The sequence below is a fragment of the Budorcas taxicolor genome, chromosome 2 (genome assembly GCF_023091745.1).
Source record: "Budorcas taxicolor isolate Tak-1 chromosome 2, Takin1.1, whole genome shotgun sequence".
NCBI classification, from domain to species: domain Eukaryota; kingdom Metazoa; phylum Chordata; class Mammalia; order Artiodactyla; family Bovidae; genus Budorcas; species Budorcas taxicolor.
In genome coordinates this window covers 157,618,839-157,646,721 of record NC_068911.1, presented here as the reverse complement: position 1 = coordinate 157,646,721, position 27,883 = coordinate 157,618,839, and the positions used below count along the sequence as shown (strand labels likewise).

Sequence of the window (27,883 nt, the reverse complement as noted above, 5' to 3'; positions counted from 1 at the left end):
AGTTTGTGACATTGTACAGGAGACAGGGAACAAGATCATCCCCATGGAAAAGAAATGCAAAAAAGCAAAATGGCTGTCTGGGGAGGCTTTACAAATAGCTGTGAAAAAAAGAGAGGTGAAAAGCAAAGGAGAAAAGCAAAGATATAAGCATCTGAATGCAGAGTTCCAAAGAATAGCAAGAAGAGATAAGAAAGCCTTCTTCAGCCATCAATGCAAAGAAATAGAGGAAAACAACAGAATGGAACAGACTAGAGATCTCTTCAAGAAAATTAAAGATACCAAGGGAACATTTCATGCAAAGATGGGCTCGATAAAGGACAGAAATGGTCTGGACCTAACAGAAGCAGAAGATATTAAGAAAAGGTGGCAAGAATACATGGAAGAACTATACAAAAATGATCTTCACAACCCATATAATCATGATGATGTGATCACTAATCTAGAGCCAGACATCTTGGAATGTAAAGTCAAGTGGGCCTTAGAAGCATCACTACGAGCAAAGCTAGTGGAGGTGACGGAATTCCAGTTGAGCTGTTTCAAATCCTGAAAGATGATGCTGTGAAAGTGCTGCATTCAATATGCCAGCAAGTTTGGAAAACTCAGCAGTGGCCACAGGACTGGAAAAGGTCAGTTTTCATTCCAATCCCAAAGAAAGGCAATTCCAAAGAATGCTCAAACTACCACACAATTGCACTCATCTCACATGCTAGTAAAGTAATGCTCAAAATTCTCCAAGCCAGGCTTCAGCAATACGTGAACCGTGAACTCCCTGATATTCAAGCTGGTTTTAGAAAGGCAGAGGAACCAGGGATCAAATTGCCAACATCTGCTAGATCATGGAAAAAGCAAGAGAGTTCCAGAAAAACATCTATTTCTGCTTTATTGAGTATGCCAAAGCCTTTCACTGTGTGGATCACAATAAACTGTGGAAAATTCTGAAAGAGATGAGAATACAAGACCACCTAACCTGCCTCTTGAGAAATCTGTATGCAGGTCAGGAAGCAACAGTTAGAACTGGACATGGAACAACAGACTGGTTCCAAATAGGAAAAGGAGTCCATCAAGGCTGTATATTGTCACCCTGCTTATTTAACTTCTATGCAGAGTACATCATGAGAAACGCTGGACTGGAAGAAGCACAAGCTGGAATCAAGATTGCCGGGAGAAATATCAATAACCTCAGATATGCAGATGACACCACCCTTATGACAAAGTGAAGAGGAGCTAAAAAGCCTCTTGATGAAAGTGAAAGAGGAGAGTGAAAAAGTTGGCTTAAAGCTCAACGTTCAGAAAAAAAAGATCATGGCATCTGGTCCCATCACTTCATGGGAAATAGATGGGGAAACAGTGGAAACAGTGTCAGACTTTATTTTTTTGGGCTCCAAAATCACTGCAGATGGTGACTGCAGCCATGAAATTAAAAGACGCTTACTCCTTGGAAGAAAAGTTATGACCAACCTAGATAGTATATTCAAAAGCAAAGACATTACTTTGCCGACTAAGGTCCGTCTAGTCAAGGCTATGGTTTTTCCAGTGGTCATGTATGGATGTGAGAGTTGGACTGTGAAGAAGGCTGAGCGCTGAATAATTGATGTGTTTGAACTGTGGTGTTGGAGAAGACTCTTGAGAGTCCCTTGGACTGCAAGGAGATCCAACCAGTCCATTTTGAAGGAGATCAACCCTGGGATTTCTTTGGAGGGAATGATGCTGAAGCTGAAACTCCAGTACTTTGGCCACCTCATGCGAAGAGTTGACTCACTGGAAAAGACTCTGATGCTGGGAGGGATTGGGAGCAGGAGGAGAAGGGGACGACAGAGGATGAGATGGCTGGATGGCATCACGGACTTGATGGACGTGAGTCTGAGTGAACTCCGGGAGATGGTGATGGACAGGGAGGCCTGGCGTGCTGTGATTCATGGGGTCACAAAGAGCCGGAAACGACTGAGGGATTGAACTGAACTGAACTTAATAAAGACAGAAATATAAATCAGAGACCGTGGAATATAAAAATAAAAATAAAGATTCCTCATAAGTTTGAACCTAAAATTTCAATTGCATTGAATTATAATTTTTGAATTATATGAAAAGAATGATTAAATCATAATTTTATCAAAGGTTTTTTTTTTGTTTGTTTGTTGTTGTTGTTGTTTAGTACCATCCATTTATTATGTCCTGAAAAAATAGCTGGGATAACTAGCTGGAAAATTAACGTGTATTCCCCCAGATTAGGCACAGATATGACTTTTGAAAGTCTAATTTTAAAGTTTGTTCAGTTGCCTTAATGCAGCACATTTTGAAAAGACAAGCCAAATACCTTGATTCACTTTCAGTTTGAATCAACCAAGACAACAATTTAGACAATTCTATAATTCAAACATAATAGTTTAAAAATTATTTTCACTTATGTTTGGCCTTTGCTATAACATTCTGTTTTACACTGTATAGGCATATTTATATACATAGCAACATTATCTAATATCAAATAATATTTTTAAAACACCAGACTCAGAAAACTATTAAATAAGATTCTATCATGACTTCTGAAACTGAGTCAGATCTATAGTCACATTTATTTTCTCCAGACTCATTTCCATTTCTCTCTTTAGAATGTACCATAAGTTTTAAAAGATCACTCGCAGTTCACCTTATTTTTATAGTGCAGAAATTAATGATTTAATTTTAAAGGATCCAGTTTAATGTGATCCAGTTAAATTTTAAAAGAGAATGCCTTTTCCTTTTTCTAAAATACTGACATATTTATTGGATGACCAATATCCTGATTTGCAAGAAGTTTCATGTTCTATCTGTTGGCCTGGCCAATTGCATTTCTTTTCATTTTGAAGTGCCTCAATGTGGACAATAAATTATCCAGCCACTCTTTCAATACATAAATCACCTGAATTCACTTAAATTCATGATGCTACATTTTTTAACATTTACAAAATAGTCATAATTATTTCTAAACGTTATAAAGAATGGCATTAATTTGAAAATTACCACCACCATTTTACGCATACTGATTCATCCCAGTGGTAAGTAAGGGCCAAAGAGAACACCTTTTGTGGTCGCATAAACCTTCCTGGTAAGGCAGTAGTCATGTAATTAAGTAAGCCTCTATAGCCAGGAAGAAAAATAATTTTGAATCTAAAAAGCCATCTATTGCCTGCTTATTACTCTGTAGTCAGAATCTAATAATCAGCCTTTTTAAGAGCTGGACAGATTACATTGCCAAACTCAAATTGCTATTTGAGGTAAGTAACATAATTTGAATTGATTCTGATGATTTTCTAAGTTCAGTTCAGTTCAGTCGCTCAGTCATGTCTGACTCTTTGCGACCTCATGGACTGCAGCATGAAAGGCTTCCCTGTCCATCACCAGTTCAAACTCATGTCCATCGAATCGGTGATGCCATCCAGCCATCTCATCCTCTGTCATCCCCTTCTCCTCTGGCCTTCAGTCTTTCCCAGCATCAGGGTCTTTTCCAATGAGTCAGTTCATCTCATGAGGTGGCCAAAGTACCGGAGTTGCAGCTTCAGCATCAGTCCTTCCAATGAACACCCAGGACTGCTCTTTAGGATGGACTGGTTGGGTCTCCTTGCAGTCCAAGGGACTCTCAAGAGTCTTCTCCAACACCACAGTTCAAAAGCATCAATTCTTCGGCACTCAGCTTTCTTTATAGTCCAACTCTCACATCCATACATGACTACTGGAAAAACCATAGCTTTGATGAGACAGACCTTTGTTGGCAAAGTAATGTCTCTGCTTTTTAATATGCTGTCTGGGTTGGTCATACCTTTTCTTCCAATGAGTAAGCATCTTTTAATTTCATGGCTGCAGTCACCATCTGCAGTGATTTTGGAGCCCCCCAAAAATAAAGTCTCTCACTGTTTCCATTATTTCTCCATCTATTTGCCATGAAGTGATGGGACTGGATGCCATGATCCTAGTCTTCTGAATGTTGAGTTTGAAGCCAGCTTTTTCACTCTCCTCTTTCACTTTCATCAAGAGGCTCTTTAATTTTTCTTCACTTTCTGCCATAAGGGTGGTCTAATCTGCATATCTGAGGTTGTTGATACTTCTCCCGGCAGTCTTGATTCCAGCTTGTGCTTCATCCAGCCTGGCATTTCGCATGATGTACTCTACATATAATTTAAATAAGCAGGGTAACAATATACAGCGATGTACTCCTTTTACTATTTGGAACCAGTCTGTTGTTCCATGTCCAGTTCTAACTGTTGCTTCTTGACCTGCATACAATTTTCTCAGGAGGCTAGTCAGGTGGTCTGATATTCCTATCTCTTTAAGAATTTTCCATTGTTTGTTGTCATCCAAACAGTCAAAGGCTTTGGTGTAGTCAATAAAGCAGAAGGAGATGTTTTCTGAAACTCCCATGCTTTTTCAATGATCCAATGGATGTTGGCAACAGATGATTTTCTAAAAAGGGAAAGAAAGGGGAGAAAAATGAAATATTTTGTTTATAGTGTTTTAAGATACCCTTTACAGTTGTCCAATCTTTTCTAAAGTATTTAGATTTTTAGAACTTTTAATGTGTCCTATTTATTTATTTCTAAAGGGAAAAAACCATGGAAGATTCATTCATTAAAAATATGTATTGAATGTCTCCTATCAGTAAAGGCTGCATGCTGGAGTTGGTATGCTCCCTGCTCTTATAAAAAGCCATACCTTCTTGAATAACACTGGAGCATCATCTCAGTTACTAGAATTCCCTGCATGAAGCTAGGACCCTAATGTTTTCAGTTCCTAGGCAGACAACATGTTAAGGATATAGTCATATTGTCACTCCAGTGGACTGATGGATTTCAAGGCCCCCTCTAGAGATTCAGATTCAGTGAATCCCCTGTAGGGCCCAGGAACCTGCATTTTAATTAGTAACCCCCATGGACACAACACAGTTTAGGAAACACTATCCTAATGGTTTAAAAGCCTTTGGCCAAGTTGACCTGACTCAAATTTTTATGTGTCTAAAGAAATAACAGGCAGAGATGGCAAGATAAAGGCTGAACAAGCAAATGTAATAAATGAATAAAATGTGAACCAGGGCATTGCTCTTTGGAAAAAGTAACCAGTTCAACAAACTTTTGTTGGACATCCAGCCTTCATCTTTGAAGCTGACTATGGCAGCCCCCTATTTTCAAGGGGAAAAGAAGTGGGTATTTTGAAACCAGTATTGTGGGCTAGGTATTAATAATTTTTAAGGAGAAAATGGGACCATTGCCTCATTGTAACAAGCAGAGTTATAGTCTGTGGCTCTGAATTTCAACAGGTCACTTCAGCTCCATTTTTGGACAAAGAGGAGTTGTCATAATTATAATAGTTCTTAATGAGCTTCTTAGAGTGGGTATGTGGGCTAGAACAAAGAATAGAGAATAATTTTCTATGCGTAACATTTCTAAAATGCCTAACTATGTAGGAGAAAAATTTATATGTTTGTAAAATCCACTGGCTTCCTCAGAATCGGAGAAATCACTGATTTAGAAAGATTCCTGAGGGTCATCTAATTCAACCTAAATCTTCATCTACCCACTACCAGATATAAGAAACCTAACAAATAAATTCAGGAGTTTGATTAAAAACAAACAAACAAACAAACAGAACACTGTGATTATCAGAGCTTAGATAGCTCTCTAAAACTATACTTGAATAAGTCAAGAAAAACAAGTTGTTATTCTCCACTACTATCAATGTGATTTATAGAATGAGCCAAACTCGCTGGCAAAACTGATTTTTCAATCAAATATTTATTGATTATTTACCCTCAGGTATATAGGAATTGAACCTAAAGAAGGTGGTATTATTTAGACAGATAAAAAAAATTAGAATACTAAATCACTTAATTGAGATCTCCCAATTAAGACCAAAATTCAAAACCAGATCTGTCTGACTTCAAGACAGCGAGAAACACCACAGGAAACATTTGGCTTGATAGTTCAGATGTGATTTGAAAAAAACAGAAGTCTGCAGTTATCAAACAACTCATAAATGACTTCAACAGACTTCTTAAGTCAGACAAATCCACTTTGAAATCCTGCTTCTGTCATGTGTGGGATCTTGGGCAGAAGTCTAAGCCTCTCCTTGCCTCTGTGGTCTATAAAATGGGAATAACAAAATCTCATGTAGTGCTTCTTAAGATTGTATGTAAAGGACCTAGTAGTACAGTATCTGACAAACACTTGCCACTGCAAAACAAAAGAGGTTTTTACTAGGCTATACCGATATAAGAAAGTCAGTCAGTTAAGTCAGTTCAGTCACTCAGTCATGTCCGACTCTTTGTGACCCCATGGACTTGCAGCATGCCAGGCCTCCCTGTCCATCACCACCTCCCAGCTCTACATGAGCTGAAACTCATGTCCATTGAATCAGTGATGCCATCCAACCATCTCATCCTTTGCCGTCCCCTTCTTCTCCTGCCTTCAATCTTTCCCAGCATCAGGGTCTTTCCTAATGAATCGACTCTTCACATCAGGTGGCCAAAGTATTGGAGCTTCAGCTTCAGCATCAGTCCTTCCAATGAATATTCAGGACTGATTTTCTTTAAGCTGTACTGGTTTGATTTCCTTGAAATCCAAGGGACTCTTAAGAGTTTTCTCCAACACCATAGTTCAAAAGCATCAATTCTTCAGCGCTCAGCCTTCTTTATGGTCCAACTGTCACATCCGTACATGACTACTGGAAAAACCATAGCTTTGACTAGTCAGAACTTTGTCAGCAAAGTAATTAATGTCTCTGCTTTTTAATATGCTGTCTAGGTTGGTCATAGCTTTTCTTCTAAGGAGCAAGCATCTTTTAATTACATGGCTGCAGTCACCATCTGCAGTGATTTTGGAGCCCAAAAAATTAGTCTGTCACTATTTCCATTGTTTCTCCATCTATTTGCCATGAAGTGATGGGACTGGATGCCATGATCTTAGTTTTTTGAATGTTGAGTTTGAAGCCAGCTTTTTCACTGTCTTTCACTTTCATCAAGAGGCTGTTTCGTTCTTCTTCACTTTCTGCCATAAGGGTGGTGTCATCTGCATATCTGAGGCTATTGATATTTCTCCCAGCAGTCTTGATTCCAGCTTGTGCTTCATCCAGCCAGGCATTTCACATGATGTATTCTGTGTATAAGTTAAATAATCATTGTGACAATATACAGCCTTGACATCCTCCTTTCCCAATTTGGAACCAGTCTGTTGTTCCATGACTGGTTCTAACATTGCTTCTTGACCTGCATACAGATTTCTCAGGAGGCAGGTAAAGTGGTCTGGTATTCCCATCTTTTGAAGAATTTTCCAGTTTGTTGTGATCCACACAGTCAAAGGCTGTGCTATAGTCAATGAAGCAGAAGATAGATTTTATGAGACAGAAATTTCTAATCCAGTCTAATGTCCTGAATGTTCAGCTGCTAAATCGGAGATCATAATAAATAAAATGAGTTATGAAAGTCTTGTTGGAAGTCAATACTAGTTCCAGCCCAAGAATGAAGTCCTGTAGTTCTTGGTTCAGTTCTATACCCTCTTATATATTCATATAAAGAGTATATATTAGTTTGGCAGGTTTTTTAATCAAGAATCTTTAAAATGCTTTGAACACTTTATCTTAAGAAAATAATCCAAAATGGATCAGACTTGGGGGAGAATGAGAGGAATAAATGTGTGAAGATATACTCTGAAGCATTTTTTTCTACAATGGCACAAAATTTGAAATAGCCTTAAGAATGACTCACTCTCTCCCCTTATAGTGTTTGAGTTAGTTGCTGAGTCCTGTCTGACTCTTCATGACCCCATGGACTGTAGCCCACCAGGCTCCTCTGTCCATGGAATTCTCCAAGCAAGAATACTGGAGTGAGTAGCCATTCCTTTCTCCAGGGGATCTTCCTGACCCAGGGATCAAATCCAGGTCTCCTGCATTGCAGCTAATTCTTTATCATCTGAGCCACCAGGGAAGCCCTTCTATAAGTCTTGCTCAGATGTCACCTTCTTTGTAAGACTCACCCTAATGAGTCTATTTAAATTGTCATCCTTCTCCCAACTCTACCATCCTCCTTCAGTTTACTTACTTTTGTGTCTATTGACCAGCTTTTCACAAGGGCTTATGTTTTAAAAGGTCATGAATTTTCGTCCTTTCCACTGATGTATTTGCATCACCAAGGAAAATCCCTAGGTACAGAGTATGGCTTCAAAAATGTTTATTAACCATATTAATGAACTAAGAGACTTGGTTGATAAATTAGGGTGTGCGACTTTATTCTACTTATTTAAAGTGTCATAAAACTTGAAAAGCAAAAGTAGAAAATATTTAGGATATCTAGAATATACCTTTAAGGGAAGGATTGAAGGCAGGAGGAGAAGGAGATGACAGAGGATGAGATGGTTGGGTGTCATCACCAACTCAATGGGCATAGTTTGAGCAAGCTCCAGGAGTTGGTGATGGACAGGGAAGCCTGGCATGCTGCAGTCCATGGGATCACAGAGTTGGACACGACTGGGTGACTGAACTGAACTGATACCATTCAGTGAATAAAAATAGCACTTCAATTCAAATATTCAAGGACAGTTAGGTAAAACTATGCACCAGGAAAAAACAAAAACAAAAAACAAAAAGATTGAAAGGAACTGCCAAAAAGGGATGAGTTTTATGTTTTTGTTTTCTATTTTGTACCCTTTGAGAACTAGAGCAAAGTGTTGAGAAAGGGAAGTAAGGAAATGAGAGAGGATGGGAAAGAACCATAATCATGAATGTTTTGCCTCCTTGGGTTGGGATGCTGTGGGTCTTTTTCTCCTTGCCTGAATCCCTGCAATTTTTATCCAGAATGAAGATGGAACTTTCTAGCCAAGGAATATATCAGGGCTCAGATTTCCTCTTATTTCCAGAAACATGTGGTTTCAACAATTGGCTCGGAAATTGGCAAGTTAAAAAATAGAACATTAGCTAAATATTCAGTTTCATTCACATTCCTCTTCTCCATCCAGAGTCAGTACACATCCGCTGGATTCCCTGTGGCTGTTATCCACATCCATTTGTCTTGCAGCTGTTGTGTTTTTATCTCTTCTTTTCTCCTGTCCCGCTGCCACCACTCTCCCCCTCCTGTCTTTGTCCTAGCCTCACACATTGTTTGCCGTCAGCCCCGATTTGTGTGTGGGTGTTTCCCTGAACAAGTAAGGCAACGGTATTGAGAAAGTTCGAGGCCAGAGAAATCTAGAGCGGCTGAGGACTCCAGTCCCTCTCCCTGCCTTCCCTGGGCACCTTCGAGCAGGTGCCCACCCAGTGCTCTCCACCTCCCATTCTGTACCCATCTCTGGGCCATTCCCTCCCACTGTCTGTTCCTGCTAAGACAGGGCCAGTGCTTTCTTTGCTGCAGGGCTTCTACATCCTGAATAATGATTCTCACAAAGAGATCTCCTTGCCTGTCCCCTTCTTGGTTACAAAGACAATCAGAGGTCTTATCTCTTATATTGCAGTAAGTCTATTACTCCTCATTTTTTCCTACTAATGCTAGAGGACAGGTATCCTTATAGCTGTGCTGTTGCTGTTTAATTCCCAGATTCATGTAATTTTAGAATTGAAAGGAATCTTAAAAACCAGCTAGTGGAATCCCCATTACCAGTACATGGTCAGTGCTGTGCCAGTCGGTGCATAGATGGTGTTTGGGGAATATTTGCCATCAGTGAATACTGTAAATTCAGCCATTATGAACCACTGTAAGTTGATTCTTTTGTACTATTAACTTGGTGTTTTAAAAGGTTTTTGGTCATCTTTTATTCACATATAAAAAAATCAATGAATGATCAGGGAGAAGGCTGGGCTCGGAAGGCAATGAGGTAAAACTGAAAAACTAAAGTTGGCAACAGGGTTGTTATAAAGAGGAAAAGGATAGGTTTGCTGATGCAAGAACAAGAAGAAATAGGCTAAAACTATGATGAAAGGATGACATATAACTAATAACATCTTTCATTATGAAAAACTGTTAAATAAAGGATTGCCAAGGAAAACTGAAAAAATGACAGTACTTGAGGTACTTGACATATCTGGTTATGATTCAGCGGATGATTAAATTAGGCTTTCCTTGATGGAGAAAAGTAGAGTAAATATGTTAAATGGTTCCCCCTGTAAGATTCTGGGAAGGGTTAGATTTGCCTTTCACTGAAAAATGAAATGATCATAATGAGCATGTTCTTACCTACCTTAAAATCACTCACATAGCCACCTTAACATTAACCCGGAGATAATGAACACTGAATTCACCTTGCTTCTTGTCAGGATAGCTGATATTTGAATGATAAATTTTAACTGTCTTTTTTCCTTTCAGGCTTGTAAATTTTATAGTTCCCAGTGGTATGTGGTAAATTACAAATATGAACAGTATTCTGGAGACATTCGACAGTTACCTCGGTAAGAACTTTTTATGAGTAATCCTTGGGTTTTTCCTTATATAAACTATGCTCTCTAAGTTCTGTCACTGTTTGTGAATATGTATACATTCATCTAATACCAAGGTAAAAAAAAAATTTTAAATAATAGTCACAAGAGAAGATTTTGTTGAACAAAGTATTATTTATATCTTCCCAGAATTAGGTGACAGATAAATACACTCATTTAGGTATAGCCTAGGGCTTCCCAAGTGGCTCAGTGGTGAAGAATCCGCCTGCCAAACAGGAGACCCAGGTTTGATCCCTAGGTTGGGAAGATCCCCTAGAGAAGGAAATGGCAACCCACTCCAATATTCTTGCTTGGGAAATACCATGGACAGAAGAACCTGGCAGGCTATAGTCCGTCGGATTGCAAAAAGTCGTACACAGCTAAGTGACTAAACACCAACAAGGCTTTGAGCAAAGTTTTAAAGTGTTAGGTATTTTTGTGTGAGCTGTCCTTTCAATAGCAGATACAAAAGGATTAAAAGGTACAATTTGGACCAGAAATTCTTTTTTATGTGCTGTGTATAGCATTCAGATTTGCCATTGGTTTCATATATTTTCATGCTGGGGTATCAAAAAGCATGAAAATAAACAACCTGCATAAGAGCAATAATGTCTAAGAATAGCAAAAAGGAAAAACAAGCACCTAATTCTTTTCAGACTATAGGGAAATAAAGTCTTTAGGAGAAGATAACTTCATTCTGTACCTGCTTACCTGTCACCTTTATAGAGAAGCTACCTGACCTAGAGCAGTCATTTATTCCATGTCTGTGTCTCCTACTAAAGTAAAGTCCAAAAGGGCAGGGGCTCTTCCTTCCTTGCAGAATCTTTTGCAGGCCTTGAAGAATGCCTGGCACATAGTTAAGTGACAATGAAAGTGAAAGTCGCTCAGTTGTGTTCAATTCTTGTGATCCCACGGACTATAGTCCATGGAATTCTCCTTGCTAGAATACTGGAGAGGGTAGCTATTCCTTTCTCCAGGGGAATTTCCTGACCCAGGAATCAAACTAGGGTCTCCTGCATTGCAGATGGATTCTTTCCCAGCTGAGATATCAGGAAAGCCCTGGCACATAGTAAGTGTGCAGTAATTACTTATTGGATAAGTAAACTGAGTGGATCAAAAATTTTAAAATCAAACTGGAGCCGATTATACAGAGTGAAGTAAGCCAGAAAGAAAAACACCAATACAGTATACTAACACATATATATGGAATTTAGAAAGATGGCAATGACGACCCTGTATGCAAGACAGGAAAAAAGACGCAGCTGTCTGTAACGGACTTTTGGACTCAGAGGGAGAGGGAGAGGGTGGGATGATATGGGAGAATGGCATTCTATCATGTATACTATCATGTAAGAATTGAATCGCTAGTCTATGTCTGACGCAGGATACAGCATGCTTGGGGCTGGTGCATGGGGATGACCCACAGAGATGTTATGGGGAGGGAGGTGGGAGGGGGGTTCATGTTTGGGAACACATGTAAGAATTAAAGATTTTAAAATTAAAAAAATAAATAAATAAATAAAATAAAATAAAATAAAAAATTTTAAAATCTAATAATCCTGGATGGGCTTGAAGTTGGTTAAATTCAAAGAACTGTGATGAACTGGAACCTCCCAACACACTGGTTCATCAAACTAAAATGATGTACATTATCTAGAAAATAAAACTTAAGGCAGAAATAAGTTAATTTTTTACTAACCCTTTCCTCAGTGAGACTTTGAGGTCATACACATTGCGCATAACTTTTTAATGGGCACATGGTTTAGATTTGGTCACCACTTTCTAAGATCTCCCATGCCAGCAGGAACATCTTTTCCAGACTGGAATACTTGGAAGTACTGCATTCAACTCCAAATGCAAAATTTGAAGAAGGTGGAGTTATGGAGTAGCACTGGGAAAGTGACATTTAAGCTCAGATCTGAAGAAACAGTAGCTACCAGCACTGTGATCTCCAGAAAAGGGTCCCCAGAGAAAATAACAGGGGCAAAAGCTGTGAGCTGGGAATCAGAGTGACAATTCTGGACCTAAGGGTTAATTAAAACCCTGGAACCAGGCAAGGGACCTTGTGGGCCCTGGAAATGAGCTTGGGTTCTATTCTCATTTCAACAGAAGACTATAGAAATTGCAACCTAGAGTGTGACATGATCTAGTTTACCTCTTTAAGAGATTGCCTGCTCTACTGTATGGAAAATGGGATTGTAGCAGTGAGAATTAAAGAAAAAAAAAAAAAAAAAGAAGGAAGGAGACCATTTCTTTCGAGTTGAGTTCCTGGGAAGAACAAAGCAATGTTCCTCTAAAACAGCAAGTCTTTATTCAAAACAGTGAATGTTTGATTTTTACCAAATGTCTGAACATTCCTTTAGATTCAGGTCACTCCTAATAGATAACCTCCTGTAACTTCATGTTGAGATGGTCTTATCACACCCTAAACTTTCATGAGTAATTATTATATTCAGAATGTCTGGACATTAGTCACGCACATAGCTGCAACTGAGAAGCAAAGCATTTTTTTACCATCAAGTCTTCCTCTTTCTGAAAATAGTTCTAAGAAGTGGTTACAGCTTGGAAGCCATGTCCAAGCACTTGGAAGACAGTTTATGAAGGAAGAGAGTGTAGGAAGAGGTGTTTAGCTTTCATTTGGCATAAATGCCTTCCTACTGTCCTTAGGTCTACTGAACACTTTAGTAGCTTTATCTCCAAACGCTTCATCTTTTCTTATATCCCTGATGCCATAAATATATATATTAATTTTTAAAAATTCACATGTACTATATTCTTTCTCCATTGAAAAATAGAGAAAGCACCTCCAATCAGAACAGGGTCCAGATGTCATTGCTGACTTGGAATTCTTGTAGAGCACAAGAAGAAATCCCATGAGAAGAAATGCAAAAGTCACTTAAATATTGTTGAGAATTTCTCTCACTTTAACTAAAGGATGTGAAAGTTGATACCAAGAAGGGGAAGAAGACTGCCACTAAGTAAGAAACTGTAATCAACTATGTATGTATATTCAAAATGAAAATCAGAAGTTCTAGAATAATCCTCACATATCCCCTAAACAAATGAAGATTGTAATATTGAATAGCATAAGTATTTTTAATGATTTTACAAGGCTAGGCACTCCCCTCTAGACTACAGATATTTAGGTCAGTAGTAGAAACATAATTTACTTGGGCCCTCTGAGGCTATTAGAAGTAAATCATTTTCATACCTCCTGGATTAGAATTCTCCTATGTCTGCTACCAATTTAAACTGATCATTTCTTTTTATGGATTGCTGAGGCTATAAAATAAAAACTTACAATTATGGAGAAGTGAAAAAAAAAATGTTTGCTTATCTCCCTCACTTTTAGTCCTTGAATTTAAAATTGTGTTATTATTAACTCTTAAGAACCTCACTTTTTTTAGTGTCTGTTCATACGAAGATATTGGAGACAGACTCTATTTAAAGATAGAATACAAAAAGTAAAGCCTTCACAAATTAGAAATAAAAATCAGTACCAAAATCGGTGTTCCTAAGGAGACAAGAATGTCATTAAAAAATACATATGATGTCAAAGGAGCCAAGAATATAAATAGGGAAAGGATATAAACATTGGGAACAGTAACAGCCACAAGTGAAAGAATGAAATGAGGCTACTATCTTACACCATAGGTGAAATTAACTCAAAATGGATTTACTACTTGAGTATAAGACCAGAGACCATAAAACTTCTGGTAGGGGAGGGGGGTGGTAAAAAGAAAAGACATAGGTGATAAGCTGCTTGACATTGGTTTTGGCAATTTTTTTTTTTTAATGGATCTGACTGGAAAAGCAAAGGCAACAAAAGGACAAATAAACAAGTGAGAGTCCATCAAACTAAAAGCTTTTGCACAGCAAAGGAAATCATCAAAATAATTAAAAAGCAACCTACTGAACGGGAGAAAATATTTGCAAATCATATATCTGATAAGAGGTTAATATCCAAAATGTACAAATAATTCATACAACTCAACGGCAAAAAAAGAAAGAAACATGATAATGATTTTTAAAATGAGCAGAGGATCTGACTAGACATTTTCCCAAAGAAGACACACAAATGGCCAACCACTACATGACAAGATGCTCAGTATCACTAATCAGCAGGGAAATGCAAATCAAACCACAATGAATTATCACCTCATACTTGATAGAATGGCTATAATGAAACCACCCAGAGATAGCAAGTGTTGCTAAGGATGTGGAGAAAAGGGAACCCTTGTGCACTCTTGGTGGGTATGTAAACTGGTACAGCCACCATGAAAACTAGTATGGTGAGTCCTCAAAAACTTAAAACTACCATATGATTCAGCAATTCCACTTCTGGGTATTTATTGGAAAAAAAAAAACAAAAACACAAATTCAAAAAGAAGTACGCACCCCCCAAGTTCATTACAGCATTATTTAACACTAGCCAAGACGCAGAAACAACTTAAGTGTCCGCTGATGGATGGCTGGAGAAAGAAAATGTGGTGTATATACATAATGGAATACTATTAAGCCATAAAAAGAATGCAATTTGTCAGTTTTGACAACATGTGTAGACCTTAAGGGCACTATGCTGAGTGAAATAAGTCAGAGAAAGACAATGCCATTGGATCTCACTTATGTGGAATTTTAAAACAAAATGAAAAGAAAACAAGCTCACAGATACAAAGAACAGATTGATAGTTGCCAGAGGTAGGGTGAAGGAAATCAGTAGGTACTAATTTCCAGTTATAAAATAAATGAGTCACGGAAATGGAATATACAGTTTGGTGTCTAGAGTTAACTATACCCTATGAAATATTCCAAAGTCACCAAGAGAGTAGATCTTAAAAGTTCTCATCACAAGAAAAAAAAAAATTTAATAGCTAAGTATGATGACAGTGTTAACTAGACTTACTGTGGTCGTCATTTCACAATATATACAAATATAGAATCATTTCTTTGTACACCCAAAACTAGTATAACATCATCTATCAATTATATCTCAATTTAAAAACTATGAAACAAACAAAAAATATGATGCCACAGATTTTGTTAATCCATGGGGTAAAATACAGGGATAATATGACATATTTAGAAGTTTTACCACAGATGGGTAAATATAAAGAAGAAAATTTCAGAAAGTATATTTCTTGGCAGAAGAGCTAATAAAATGGAACCAGTTTAGCTGGACTGATTTGGAACAAAAAAAATTTTTTTTTTTAATAAAAGAATACTTCTTGAGTGTCAACTGTGAGCTGGAATGTTCTGGGTACCGTACTTATGTTATCTCATTTAATTCGCATGATCCCATGGAGTAGGAACTGTCTTCCTTGTTGTATAAAGCAAACTAGAGCACTAAGAGGGCTGATAACTTGCCCCCAACCTCACTCTACTCAAGTATCCCCACACTCCTTGTTTGGGGCACAGGAGGTAATTTGGGTATAGAAATAAGACTGACCAAAATGGCAGCTACTATGGGTCCAGACACCAGAGGGTGAAGTCCCTGCTGAGCTCTGTAAACCTGGAGCCCAAAGGCCCACAGTGCCACTGGGGGAAGAATTTTACTTTCAGCCAGCAGAGGGGCTTATCTTTGAATGATCTCCAGAAGAAAGACCAGTCATTGATTAATGGCCCCAGGAATGTGACACTGAGCAGCAATAAAAACAGGAATGCTGTGCCTTGTGGGTCAGTGGGAAGGGGAATGGGAAAGAAGAGTTCTCAGTAGCCTGCATACCTCAGCAATGGTCTAAAGGCTCTGCCAGCGCACTCCAGGGCATTTTCTTACAAGGCTGACCTCACCTCTCCTCTCTCTCCCTCCCTCTCTGTGCTCCAGCCCCACCAGCGGGGTACTCCTGAATGCTGCAAGCCAATCCTTCCTCAAGATCTTTGCTCACCATTCACTGTGCCAGAATGATCTTCCCCCAGATCATCACAGGCACGGCTTCTTCTCCTTCTCAACTGAAATGGCCATCTGTGACCACCCTTTCTAAACCTGGCTTCTACCACCTCTGCCTTGATAGTTCTTTTTTCTTTGTTGATGTTGTTTAGTTGCTAAGTCGTGTCTGACTCTTTTGAGACCCCATAGACTGAGCCCACTAGGCTCCTCTGTCCCTGGGGATCCTCCAGGAAAGAATTCTAGAGTAGGTTGCCATTTCCTCCTCCAGGGAGTCTTCCCAACCCAGAGATCAAACCTGCATCTCCTGCGTCTCCTGCTTAACAGGCAGATTCTTTACAGCTGAGCCACCTGGGAGAGGCCTTCTTCTCTTTAATTTTCTTCAAAACCATTTCCATCTAGGGAAATTATCTTGTTGATTTATGCTTTATTATCTATTCTCTCCTTCCTTAGAGGGCGAGCCTCCTCCACTTGGGGATTTAATTACTAATACAGGGTTGGCATTATCGCAGGTCTTCTATGTGACAGGTGCTGTCTGGTAACTGGATCATTTAGTGACAAGGAAGAATGCTTCCAAAAATTAAGACCACTCTCAACTCATAGTGAATTTGATCAAGCAAACTTAGATTTAAGAAAAGCTGACAGTGAAAGAGCATGCCCATTGACATATCCCCCACCCAGGATGTGACCTAAATTGACATTCACTGATCTGCTCGTATTTTTTAATGAACAATAAGGTCTGCATGAATAGTACTAAGGATTAATGCAATGGCTGAGTTTTGCTAGAGACCTTATTGGTCTTATCTTTCTATCATATAATTTTTTGTATCCTAATACTTAAGTGAACTGAACAGGAAAGCTTAAAGAAAATTTAGTTTTTATGAAAGAGTTTTGAGACTTCACAAGTTGTAGTATTGTAACATTACAACTTGTGAAACTTTACAAATTTAAAAAATTGTTTTCAGTGTTTGTATGAAGCCCCTTTCTCTGTTTTCAAAATCATCTGTCCTTGAAATGCCACGGGAAAATACTTGAGAAATTCATACTCAGCATTTCTTTGAGAATAGTTGCATATATTTTTGTATAATTTTTAATTAATTATTATTGGAGTATAGTTGCTTTACAGTGTTGTGTTAGTGTCTGCTGCTGCTGCTGCTGCTCCTAAGTCACTTTAGTCATGTCCGACTCTGTACGACCCCCTAGACGGCAGCCCACCAGGCTCCTCCATCCCTGGGACTCTCCAGGCAAGAACACTGGAGTGGGTTGCCATTTCCTTCTCCAATGCATGAAAGTGAAAAGTGAAAGTCAAGTTGCTCAGTTGTGTCTGACTCTTTGCTACTCCATGGACTGCAGCCCACCAGGCTCCTCCGTCCATGGGATTTTCCAGGCAAGAGTACTGGAGTGGGTCGCCAGTGCCTTCTCCAGTATTAGTGTCTACTGTGTAGCACAGTGAATGAGTCATACATATACATAGGTTCCCCTCCCCCTTTTGGACTTCCTTCCCATTCAGGTCACCACAGTGGATTAAGCAGAGTTCCCTGTGCTGTACAGTATATCCTCATTAGTTGTCTGTTTTACACAGAATATCAATAGTGTTCATTTTTAAAAAAATTTTTCTTGGTATTAAAAAAATTCAAGAGATGTCATTTTCATCACTCTTTAGATAATTTATTCAACACTTTTTTTTAAAAAATCCCCCCTTTATTTTATTATGCAAATTTTCAAACATACAAAAAGTTTTGGAAAACTTATACAATGAACACCCATATTCCCACCATCTAGAATGTATCTTCTGCATTTTCCTATTTTTGCTATATATGTATTTTATGACGTTATCTGTTCATCCACCCATGCATCTAGCCATCTATCAGTCCGTCTTATATTTTAACCATTTCAAAATGAGTTTAAAATATCAACACACTGTATGTTGCCTTTGTAAACACTTTAGAATGTATACCATGTTTATAGTTTAGTTTTCTTTCTTTTGAGGGAAACTTTAGGAGAAAAGACACATGTTGTAAGTGAACCATTGGATGGCTTTGACTATGTACATACCTGTGCGTCTGAAAACACTACTAAGATAAGGGATATACTCATCAGCTGCAAAGAGCCCATTGCTACCCCTTCCTGGTCAGTCCTCACCCCTACTTTCCTTTCTCCCCAGAGACAACCTTTGTTCTGATTTTCTTCACTACAGATTAGTATTACTAGTTCTAAAACTTCATCGCATTGGAATCATGCTGTATGTATTTCTCTGTTTCCAACTTCTTTGACTCAGCATGATGCTTTTGAGTGATACCCACGTTGTTACATGTATTGGTAACTCCTGTCTCCTTCTGAGCAACATTCCTTTGTGTGGATCTGCTATATTTTGGGGCTTCCCAGGTGGCACAGTGGGAAGGAACCTGCCTACTGTTGCAAGAGACGCAAGAGACTCGGGTTCAATCCCCATGGAACTGTGGATACAGCATTTTGAGCTAAGCTGTGCATAAGCCACTTTAAGATCATGGACTTCTGTGAAACTTTGTCTGTCCTTTTAAGGTTGTCTCAATTACCAGTTCTTTGCTGAGAGATTTGTGGAAAAACCCTGACAAGTATTTAGCCTTATACATTTGAGATTCATGAAAGCCCGACTTTGTTTCCTTAATTCTTTGTTATTTCATTACTAATTTGAAAGGCTGTTCCTTCTCTCCTTTCTTTACACTTTTATAAATATCTTTGCAGAAATGATAGTTGGACTGTAGAACATGGCCACTGTAGCAAGCCACAATTATCAAATATCTATAAAATTATTCTTTTATGAGAAAGAGAAGAAAGGATAAATCACATAACAAAAGATGACAGATTAAAGAATTCAGAAATGAATAGTGTCCAGGTCAAAGGGAGACTGACGGAGGACTAGCATATAGTTTAGGGCCACCCTGGAGCCGAATATTGACCTTCCATGTTCAAAGTTGTCTTTGTTGTCATATCCTTAGTTTTCCCTACTCCTCCTTTTATCTTTCACTTGGGATGTTTCCTTAATAGTGCCTTTACTGCCTTGCCATCATTTTAAGAATCCTGGAACACTCATGTCTCCTCCTGTACAGACAAAATACTTCAAGTAATTGCTCTGAAATCAGCCCTTTGAACTTGCCTTTGAATCTCAGGCAACCTGTCACCTGTCACAGGAGCAGAGGTTGAGGAAAGGGTCGTGTTTCACAGTTTTCTTTTGCCAATCAAATGAAAAGGAGAAAGGGACTGCTTCTGGTTCAAGGAGTGTCAGGACGTTGCTAAGGCGAGGAGGAGAACTTGGGGTGTGATAGAAGGAACTTCTCAGGAGTCCCAAAATAACAGTGTGGTCTGCTACATCAGTGTTCTGCCTTCTGATTTGCATGCGTGCATGCTAAGTCACTTCAGTCGTGTTCAGCTCTTTGCAACGCTGTGGACCGTAGCCAACCAGGGTCCACTGTCCATGGGATTCACTAGGCAAGAAAACTGGAATGGGTTGCCATGCCCTCCTCCAGGGGGTCTTCCCAATCCAGGGATAGAACCCGTGTCTCTTACGTCTCCTGCATTGGTAGGTGGGTCCTTTACCACCAGCCCCACCTGGCCCTAACGAAAGAGGCAGAACACGTTAACATCAGTGGCAGCTGGCACAGATAGACTTGAGTATCTCTAAGGTTTTGCAAGAAGCAGAAAGAACTAGAGACACCAGGAGTCCTCTGGAAGAGAAAAATGGCTGCCATCATACTTAACATGTTTAGTAAAGATAGTTTGGACTTACTTGTCCTTAATACAAGTAACATTTCAGAGATAAGGTGTCTGACCTCACCTCTTTCATTATGTGTTCCTGTGAGTAACTGTTACGAAACTCATCTTCTTCTCAGCAAAACAGCAAGATTAGATGAGACATGGATCCCTGGTATTTGTGTACAAAAGTCTGATTATATGCATATACAGTTTAATAAAAAGCAATGTGCTACTTCGGCTTCTCAGGTGGCTCAATGGTAAAGAATCTGACTGCCAATGCAGGAGGCGTGGGTTCGATCCCTGGGTCGGGAAGATCCCCTGGAGGAGGAAATGGCAACTCACTCCATTATTCTTGCCTGGGAAATCCTATGGACAGAGAAGCCTGGTGGGCTACACTCCATGGGGTCGCAAAAGAGTCAGACATGACTTAGCAACTAAACAACAACAAATGTGCTACTTAGTACATATTAAGACTTTAGTACAAAATTTCTGCACTCTTGGTATATATTTTTGAGCTTTCAGATAAATCATAGATGAAGAAGGTTGTATTTTGTTTTTGAAATTTGAACTAACACATCCCCGAGCAAGTAAATTCATATACATTAATTAACAAATATTTATTGATCACTTACCATGTGTCAGAACCTGTGGGGATAATAACTTTGAAATACGCATTTCCTACCACTCTTCTTTTAAACCTCTGGCTTTTAAGTTAGACTGTTACTATTTACAGCTATTTATCTATGGGTCGGAGAAGGCGATGGCACCCCACTCCAGTACTCTTGCCTGGAAAATTCCATGGACTGAGGAGCCTGGTAGGCTGCAGTCCATGGGGTCGCCGAGAGTCAGACACGACTGAGTGACTTGACTTTCCCTTTTCACTTTCATGCATTGGAGAAGGAAATGGCAACCCACTCCAGTGTTCTTGCCTGGAGAATCCCAGGGACGGGGGAGCCTGGTAGGCTGCCATCTATGCGGTCGCACAGAGTCGGATATGACTAAAGCGACTTAGCAGCAGCAGCAGCATCTCTGGGTGCTGGGATGTCCTAACAGGACTATGCAACCAAAACAAAATAGAGAAATAAATTGGAATTGGGGCTGAACTGAGACTCCAGATATCATTTATAATAATCAAGTACTGTGTACACCAGAATAGCTTTATATTTATTAGTAATGAATTTTGGTAGCAAGCAACTTTCATTAATTTGAATTTATAAAATAAATTAATTTGAATTTATAAAGTAAATTCAGTATTTATTTATAAAATAAATAATAAGATACTTTTAAAAAAACCTATTTACAGGCATAGAGAACAAACATATGGACACCAAGTGGGAAAAGTTGAGGCGGGATGAATTGGGATATTAGGATTTATATATATATATATATATATATATATATATATATATTATTGATACTGTGTATAAAACAGATGACTAATGAGAACCTACTGTATAGCACAAGGAATTCTTCTCAGTGCTCTGTGGTGATCTAAATGGGAATAAAATCCAAAAGAGAGGGATGTATACATAGAGCTGATCCACTTTACTGTACAGTAGACACCAACACAACATTGTAAAGTAACTATACTCCAATAAAAATTAATTAAAAATAAATAAATAAAAACCTATTTAACATGTTGGAGTTGTCTCAGGATTTTGATCACTCAGAATGCTAAAAAGAGTATCACCACGATCCCTTACAAACAAAGTTTTAAAGTATGCCTTTTCATATTATCCCTCTTCACCTTGCTTATCAATAATTCAATCAGCCATGAATCTTGAGTATGTCTGCAACAGGAAAGAAAAAACCTAAGATGTAGATGGGACTTCATTAGAGTCTCTGGCTTTAAGAAATGTATAATCAGATGGAGGGCTAAGACAAGTGTCCAAATAACAGAACTAGGCAAACACCATAAGAGACGTATACTGAGAATCTACAGGGAGAGGGTCCTAATTCTGTAGATCCAGGCTACCTTCATGGAAATTACTTTGGGGGCACAAACTCTTATCAGGTTACAATGAAATATTACTCAGCCTTATAAAGGAGTGAACTCTTGATACACTCCACTATATGAATGAACCTTGAAGACATTATTCTAATAAAGTAAGCCAGACACAAAAAGATAAATGTTGCATTATTCCACTCATAAGATGTACTTAGAATAGTCAAAAACCTAGAAACAGCAAGTAGAACAATGATAACCCAGGGCTGAGGAAAGGGGGAAATGGAAAGTTATTGTCTAATGGATACAGAGTAAGTTTGGGAATTAAAATGGTCTGGAGATGGTCAGTGACGAAGGGCGTATAGTATGAATCTACTTAATGCTACTGAACTGTGCACATGAAAACAGTTAAAATGGAAATTCTTCTGTTATGTATATTTTACCGCAATAGGAAAAAAACAAAAAGTGTGGAGACCGTGGTTCTGATTTCAGGCTTTTCACAATTTAATAGCAAGGTTACTGTTCTTTTTGTGTTCTGACTTCCTCTACTGTGAACTAGGAATGGGCATTTTTAGGTCTTTCAGAAGAAGGATAAAGGATATTTTGAATTCATTTGAATCCACTGAACTTCTATGTGAATGAACAGTTTGGTGATTTTATGGATACCTGTATAATTGTGCTTCCCTGGTAGCTCAGTTGGTAAAGAATCCACCTGCAATGCAAGAGACCCCAGTTCAATTTCTGGGTCAGGAAGATCTGCTAGGGAAGGGATAGGCTACCCACTCCAGTATTCTTGGGCTTCTCTTGAGGCTCAGCTGGTAAAGAATCTGCCTGCAATGTGGGAGACCTGGGTTTGATCTTTGGGTCAGGAAGATCCCTTGGAGAAGGGAATGGCTACCCACTCCAGTATTCTGGCCTGGAGAATACCATGGACAGAGGCCACAGTCCATGGGGTCGCAAAGAGTCAGACACGACTGAGCGATTAATACTCTAACTTTCATGTATGTATATACATATAAAGAGTCCTTGGTTATTCACCTTACTGCCTGGAATACCATCAACATAGGAAACCATTTGCATTGGAAATACTGAATGAGCTCATGGGTTGCTTCTACATAATATAAATCATTTCAAAGAAAAAGCTCTACCTTGCAAATCCTCCATGTAGGATTTTCTAGCTTGGTATAAAGGAATGCCTGAAGTTTGGATGATTCTATCTGGTTTCCATTCAACCATGTGTTATGAGATAGAATTAAGTCAAGGAAGGTTTATTTCTGTCTTATTTTATCATTTGTAGAGCCAAGTGAACACTCTTGCTCCTTTGGGCTGGTCAGCAATGCTCTGACTGAGAGATGTTTCTGTGCTACCATGGAAATGCCTAAAGTGAGCACAAATGCCACTCAGTCACATTGGTGCAGGCCTCTGGGAGACACCAGGGTTGCGGAGCAGCACAGCCTAGTGGCCAGAGTAGTGGCTGGTTTTCAAATGACCATCCCATAAGCCTTGAGCATGTCACATAAAAGCAAAAGAGGAAAAAACAAAATGAAAATATCACTGAGTTGCATTCCACTTCAAAATGCAGAAGAAGAAAATTAAAAATCACCAAGGCCTTAAAATTGTCCCATTTGCCTTCATCTAATTAAAAAGGACATGTGTAAATCTGTGCAAATAGTAACTCTATCATTTAAAATGGAGACTTATTAACTGGAGATAAGATATAATGGTGTAGGGGGCAAGTTAGTACTTCCAATGAAAATGGCCCCACGTGAGATTACATTATTTTATAAAAGTCTATAAGAAAGGCAGCACAGTAGCTGGTACTCAGCTGAAAGCAATGTCTCAAATGACAAATCAGAATCTTTTTCTTCTTTTTTTTAATATCAGAGCAGAATACAAACCAGAGAAACTTCCTTCACATTCCTTTGAGGTTGACCATGAAGATGCTGATAAGGATGAAGTAAGTAAATGGTTGAAAGTGAAATGTTTAAAACATGAGGATAATTAGCTCCTATCTAACATGTTTGAAATTCAGACTAGTTTCTCCTAAAGCTGCAGTAACCGTTGGTGTGAGGGTTTTTAGACAAAACGAATCACGTTTGTTTTGAAATTGAACATGATTATTTCAGATGAGTCAGAGAAAAAGGAGTTTCATTTTTAAGTGCAGTGTCTAAGATCTAGGATTCACAAAAGATTGCTGTGATGCTAATGATGCCTTTTGTACAGGATACCACTTCCCACTCATCTTCCAAGGGCGGAGGGGGAACGGGAGGGACCGGAGTTTTCAAGTCTGGTTGGCTCTACAAGGGGAATTTTAACAGCACCGTGAATAACACCGTTACTGTTCGGGTAAGGAGACATAGAGACTCATTTTTGTTTCTGCCACCTTTCTTGACACCCACCCCCTCTTTAGTCAGAAAACTGAGGTGAGCTATTTGCATTAAGTTTGTGTTTCATGTCACATTTTATTTATGAGAAAGGAAGATGCTCTTCTCAGAACAGTGCTCAAGAAATGTAGCACTCTTGAAGGGATTAGAAAATTCTAATTTCCATGAATTTGAACTACCTCCTCATATTTTTTTCCTTTATTTAGTCATTCAAAAAGCGCTTCTTCCAGCTGACTCAGTTGCCAGATAATTCCTACATCATGAATTTTTACAAAGATGAAAAAATATCCAAAGAACCCAAAGGCTGTATCTTTTTGGATTCCTGTACAGGTGTGGTACAGGTGAGTAGAAATCTCTTTTTCCCTGAGGGTTTTTTTAATTGAAAAATGCACTCATCCAATCATCATTCATTCATTCTAAAAATATTTATAGAGTACCTGATATGAGCCAAAAACTATTTCAGACTCTTAAGGATTCAGTGGAGAGGGCAGGCAGCCTAGAGACTTGCTTTCACAAAACTTACTTCAGTAAAGTAAGGAAAACAGAAAATAGGCAGGAAAAAAAAATAATAAACGGAATGAAATAGTTGGTAAAATCTGCAATAAAGAAAATAAACAAGGCTACAGAATGGGAAGAGACAGATGGTGAGGTTGGAAAGGAATCTTTATGCTCCAGAAGTAATAGAAACATTTATGAAGAGAAAATATTTGATCTAGAGATTAAAGCATGAGCAGGGGCAGCAAGTACAAAGGTCCTGAGGCCAGAGCAAGTCTGATATATGGAAGGACAAGAGGAAAATGACCACCTGTATAGCTGCAGTGTAGAGATCCACTGAGCTAAAGAATGCAGTAAGGTTGTATGTAAATCACATAGTTCAAAGAAAACTCTTCATGAATGTTACCTTTATTATTAGGTAATATTGCAATTGTAAATTTACAGCGTACATACACATCATCCTCCTTCTAAGAGCAGGTTTTTTCAAGGGCAAGGATTATATTGCATTGGTTCTCAAACTGAATCTCAGGCATGGCAATTTTAACCAACAGTGCTCTTCTGCAGCAGTTTGTCCTCAAATTATTGTCCTTAGTATTAAATTTGACATGGACTATTTTGGCAAAAAGAAGCAGAAAAATTCCATATGCCTCATTTGGACATCTTATTCTTTCGACTCTGATGATCGAACATTTTTATTCTTTATTATGTGAAACTGGAAGCAATCAAGAGTTTTAGTAGTCTTCCCTCCAGTTTAACATTAAATGCTGGCTCATTGAGATTAAGGACTGTGTTTTTGATCATAAGCCACTAGGAACAATTCTTTGTGTTTCCACCAAACCTTGGACATTCACATAACTTGCTACATGGCTTAGATTACCTCTTGGATTCATACCAAGGGCACTCAGATGCATGGATGCAAAACAGAATTCTCTTCAGTCACTTAAGCCTCATCTACTTCGGGATGGTTTAGCTGTTAAAATCTGGAATTTCTCCAGAAAGTAATAATACTGAACTTTAAAGGGAAAGAATTAATTAAGTGTTGCTGAGCCCTCCACTAGAAATGAAAGATAATTGCTTTTTAACACAGTTGCCAACTTTCCATATGGAAAGGGCAGTAAGGATCTTAATGGAAGATGGAGATAGTTTTCTATTGTTGGTCACAAAGGAGACTCTTTGGCTTTAGAAATATAAAGTAAGACTTTAACAATAGGTTTAAAGATCAATAACTACATTTTATAGACATTGAGCTGAAAAACTAAATATTTTCTTTTCCTTTCTACCCCCAAACTTGCTGTAACGAATGAGACATCATCTTTTAAAAAGTATCATTGTATCCCTTGCTAGGTGTTAAGTTTGCAGAGACATAGATTCATGTGTAATTTCTTCTTCCAAGAGTGGTATAACTCTGTTGAAGACAGAGTCAGTTAGTGCTCTAGTCTGACCTTTCACCTCTTCTCCATCACCTTTTAGACCATGTTTTGGTCTCTGCTTAAGCAGTGCCTTGGAAAGAGAATGTCTTCCAAGGAAAAACATAAGAGTAGGGTGTATACAAGCTGATGTTTGAATTCTAGTTTCACCCTTTACTTTCTAAGAGCCTTGAGTAAGTTGCTCAAGCTGTTTGATTCCCAGTGTTTCATCTGTAAAACTAAAGTAAAAAAGGATCTGGGAGAGAGTGTGTCCTCAGTCATCCTTTCCCAGTCTTTCCATTAATTATAAAAGTTACAACTTTGATAGGTAAATGTCCCATCATGGGAAAGCCCTTCTAGAAAATATTGACTGACATGGTAAAGAATCTGCTTGCAATGCAGGAGCCCTGGGTTTGATCCCTGGGTTGGGAAGATCCTCTGCAGAAGGGAATGGCAACCCACTCCAGTATTCTTGCCTGGAGAATTCCATGGACAGAGGAGCCTGGCGGGCTTCAGTCCATGGTATTGCAAAGAGTTGGGCACAACTGATTGACTAACACTTCAAGCTGGCTAATTTATCCATTTCTTTCTTCATTCATTTATTCACTCATCCAACAAGCTTATGTAGTACTTATGACATGCTAGAAATGTGTTTAGGCATTAGGAATTCCTTGCCGAAATCATAACTAGAGGAGAACATAGGCTCATAACTATTACACAATTTCTCAAGAGCTATAATGGTGGTATAAATGTACTTTCTATGGAATGTTCTAGGAGACAGAACAGTGATAAACTCTTCTGGGTTGGCTAGAAGAATGCATAGAAAAAAACGGGCACATAGGTAGGAATTCCCAAGGTAGATTCTGCACATTAAAACAGAGTTGAATAATCCTACTTCATTTTCCAATAAATAGTTATTTACATACCTGGGATCATGTACTCTATCTTTTAAAGAGTTCAGCTCTATATCCCTGTATTTATATTCTTCTTTATCATAAGCTTGTTATCCTTTATAGAAGGAGGGACCTTTAGTTCCTTGAGATCCCTTTGGGAAGATAGACATCGAGCTCCTTGTCACCTTGTATCTGGATCCTATTTCTTGCATATTTGCTGACAGCTCTTTCTGACAAGTTTTTGCATCTGAAAAGAAGATTCTGAATGATACAGTGCGAGTTTAGTCATTGTTCTAGCAAGCTTTCAGGTACAAAATGTGCCTGAAGATGAAACACGTACACACAGAAGCACAAAGCAAATGAATAATAGAATGAGTCAGACCTATTTTATTAAGAATCATTGTCAGTTTCACTTGAATAAAACAGAGAAGAAAAACAGTTTGCCTCAGAAAATGCTACCTACCACCCTGCATTCTCAGTGTGTTCCAGCTCATAACACTCTTTCGTGAATAAGTCGTTTTAGTTTGCTTCATTCAAACCCATTCTATAGCACTGTGCTTTCCTAGGAGTACGACTTGGAATTCTCAGAAATATATTTTAAGGGCTACTTCAAGTGGAGAGAAACTCCTACCCAAATTCTCAGAGGCTTTGCGAGCGTTAGTCAGTCAGTCCTGTCTGACTCTGCTATCTCACAGACTGTAGCCCACCAGGCTCCTCAGTCCATGGCG

The 27,883-nt window shown here is 38.6% G+C and overlaps 1 protein-coding gene across 1 annotated transcript in view; it reads left to right on the top strand.

Moving 5' to 3' along the window:
- The window catches only part of DOCK10 (dedicator of cytokinesis 10), a 306,412-nt gene that overhangs the window by 158,531 nt on the left and 119,998 nt on the right, over positions 1-27,883 (top strand). The window contains exons 4-7 of the mRNA XM_052636059.1: positions 10,310-10,392; positions 23,862-23,934; positions 24,201-24,323; positions 24,568-24,702. Coding sequence (XP_052492019.1) covers positions 10,310-10,392; positions 23,862-23,934; positions 24,201-24,323; positions 24,568-24,702 — 414 coding nt within the window. The remainder of the gene's footprint in view (positions 1-10,309; positions 10,393-23,861; positions 23,935-24,200; positions 24,324-24,567; positions 24,703-27,883) is intronic.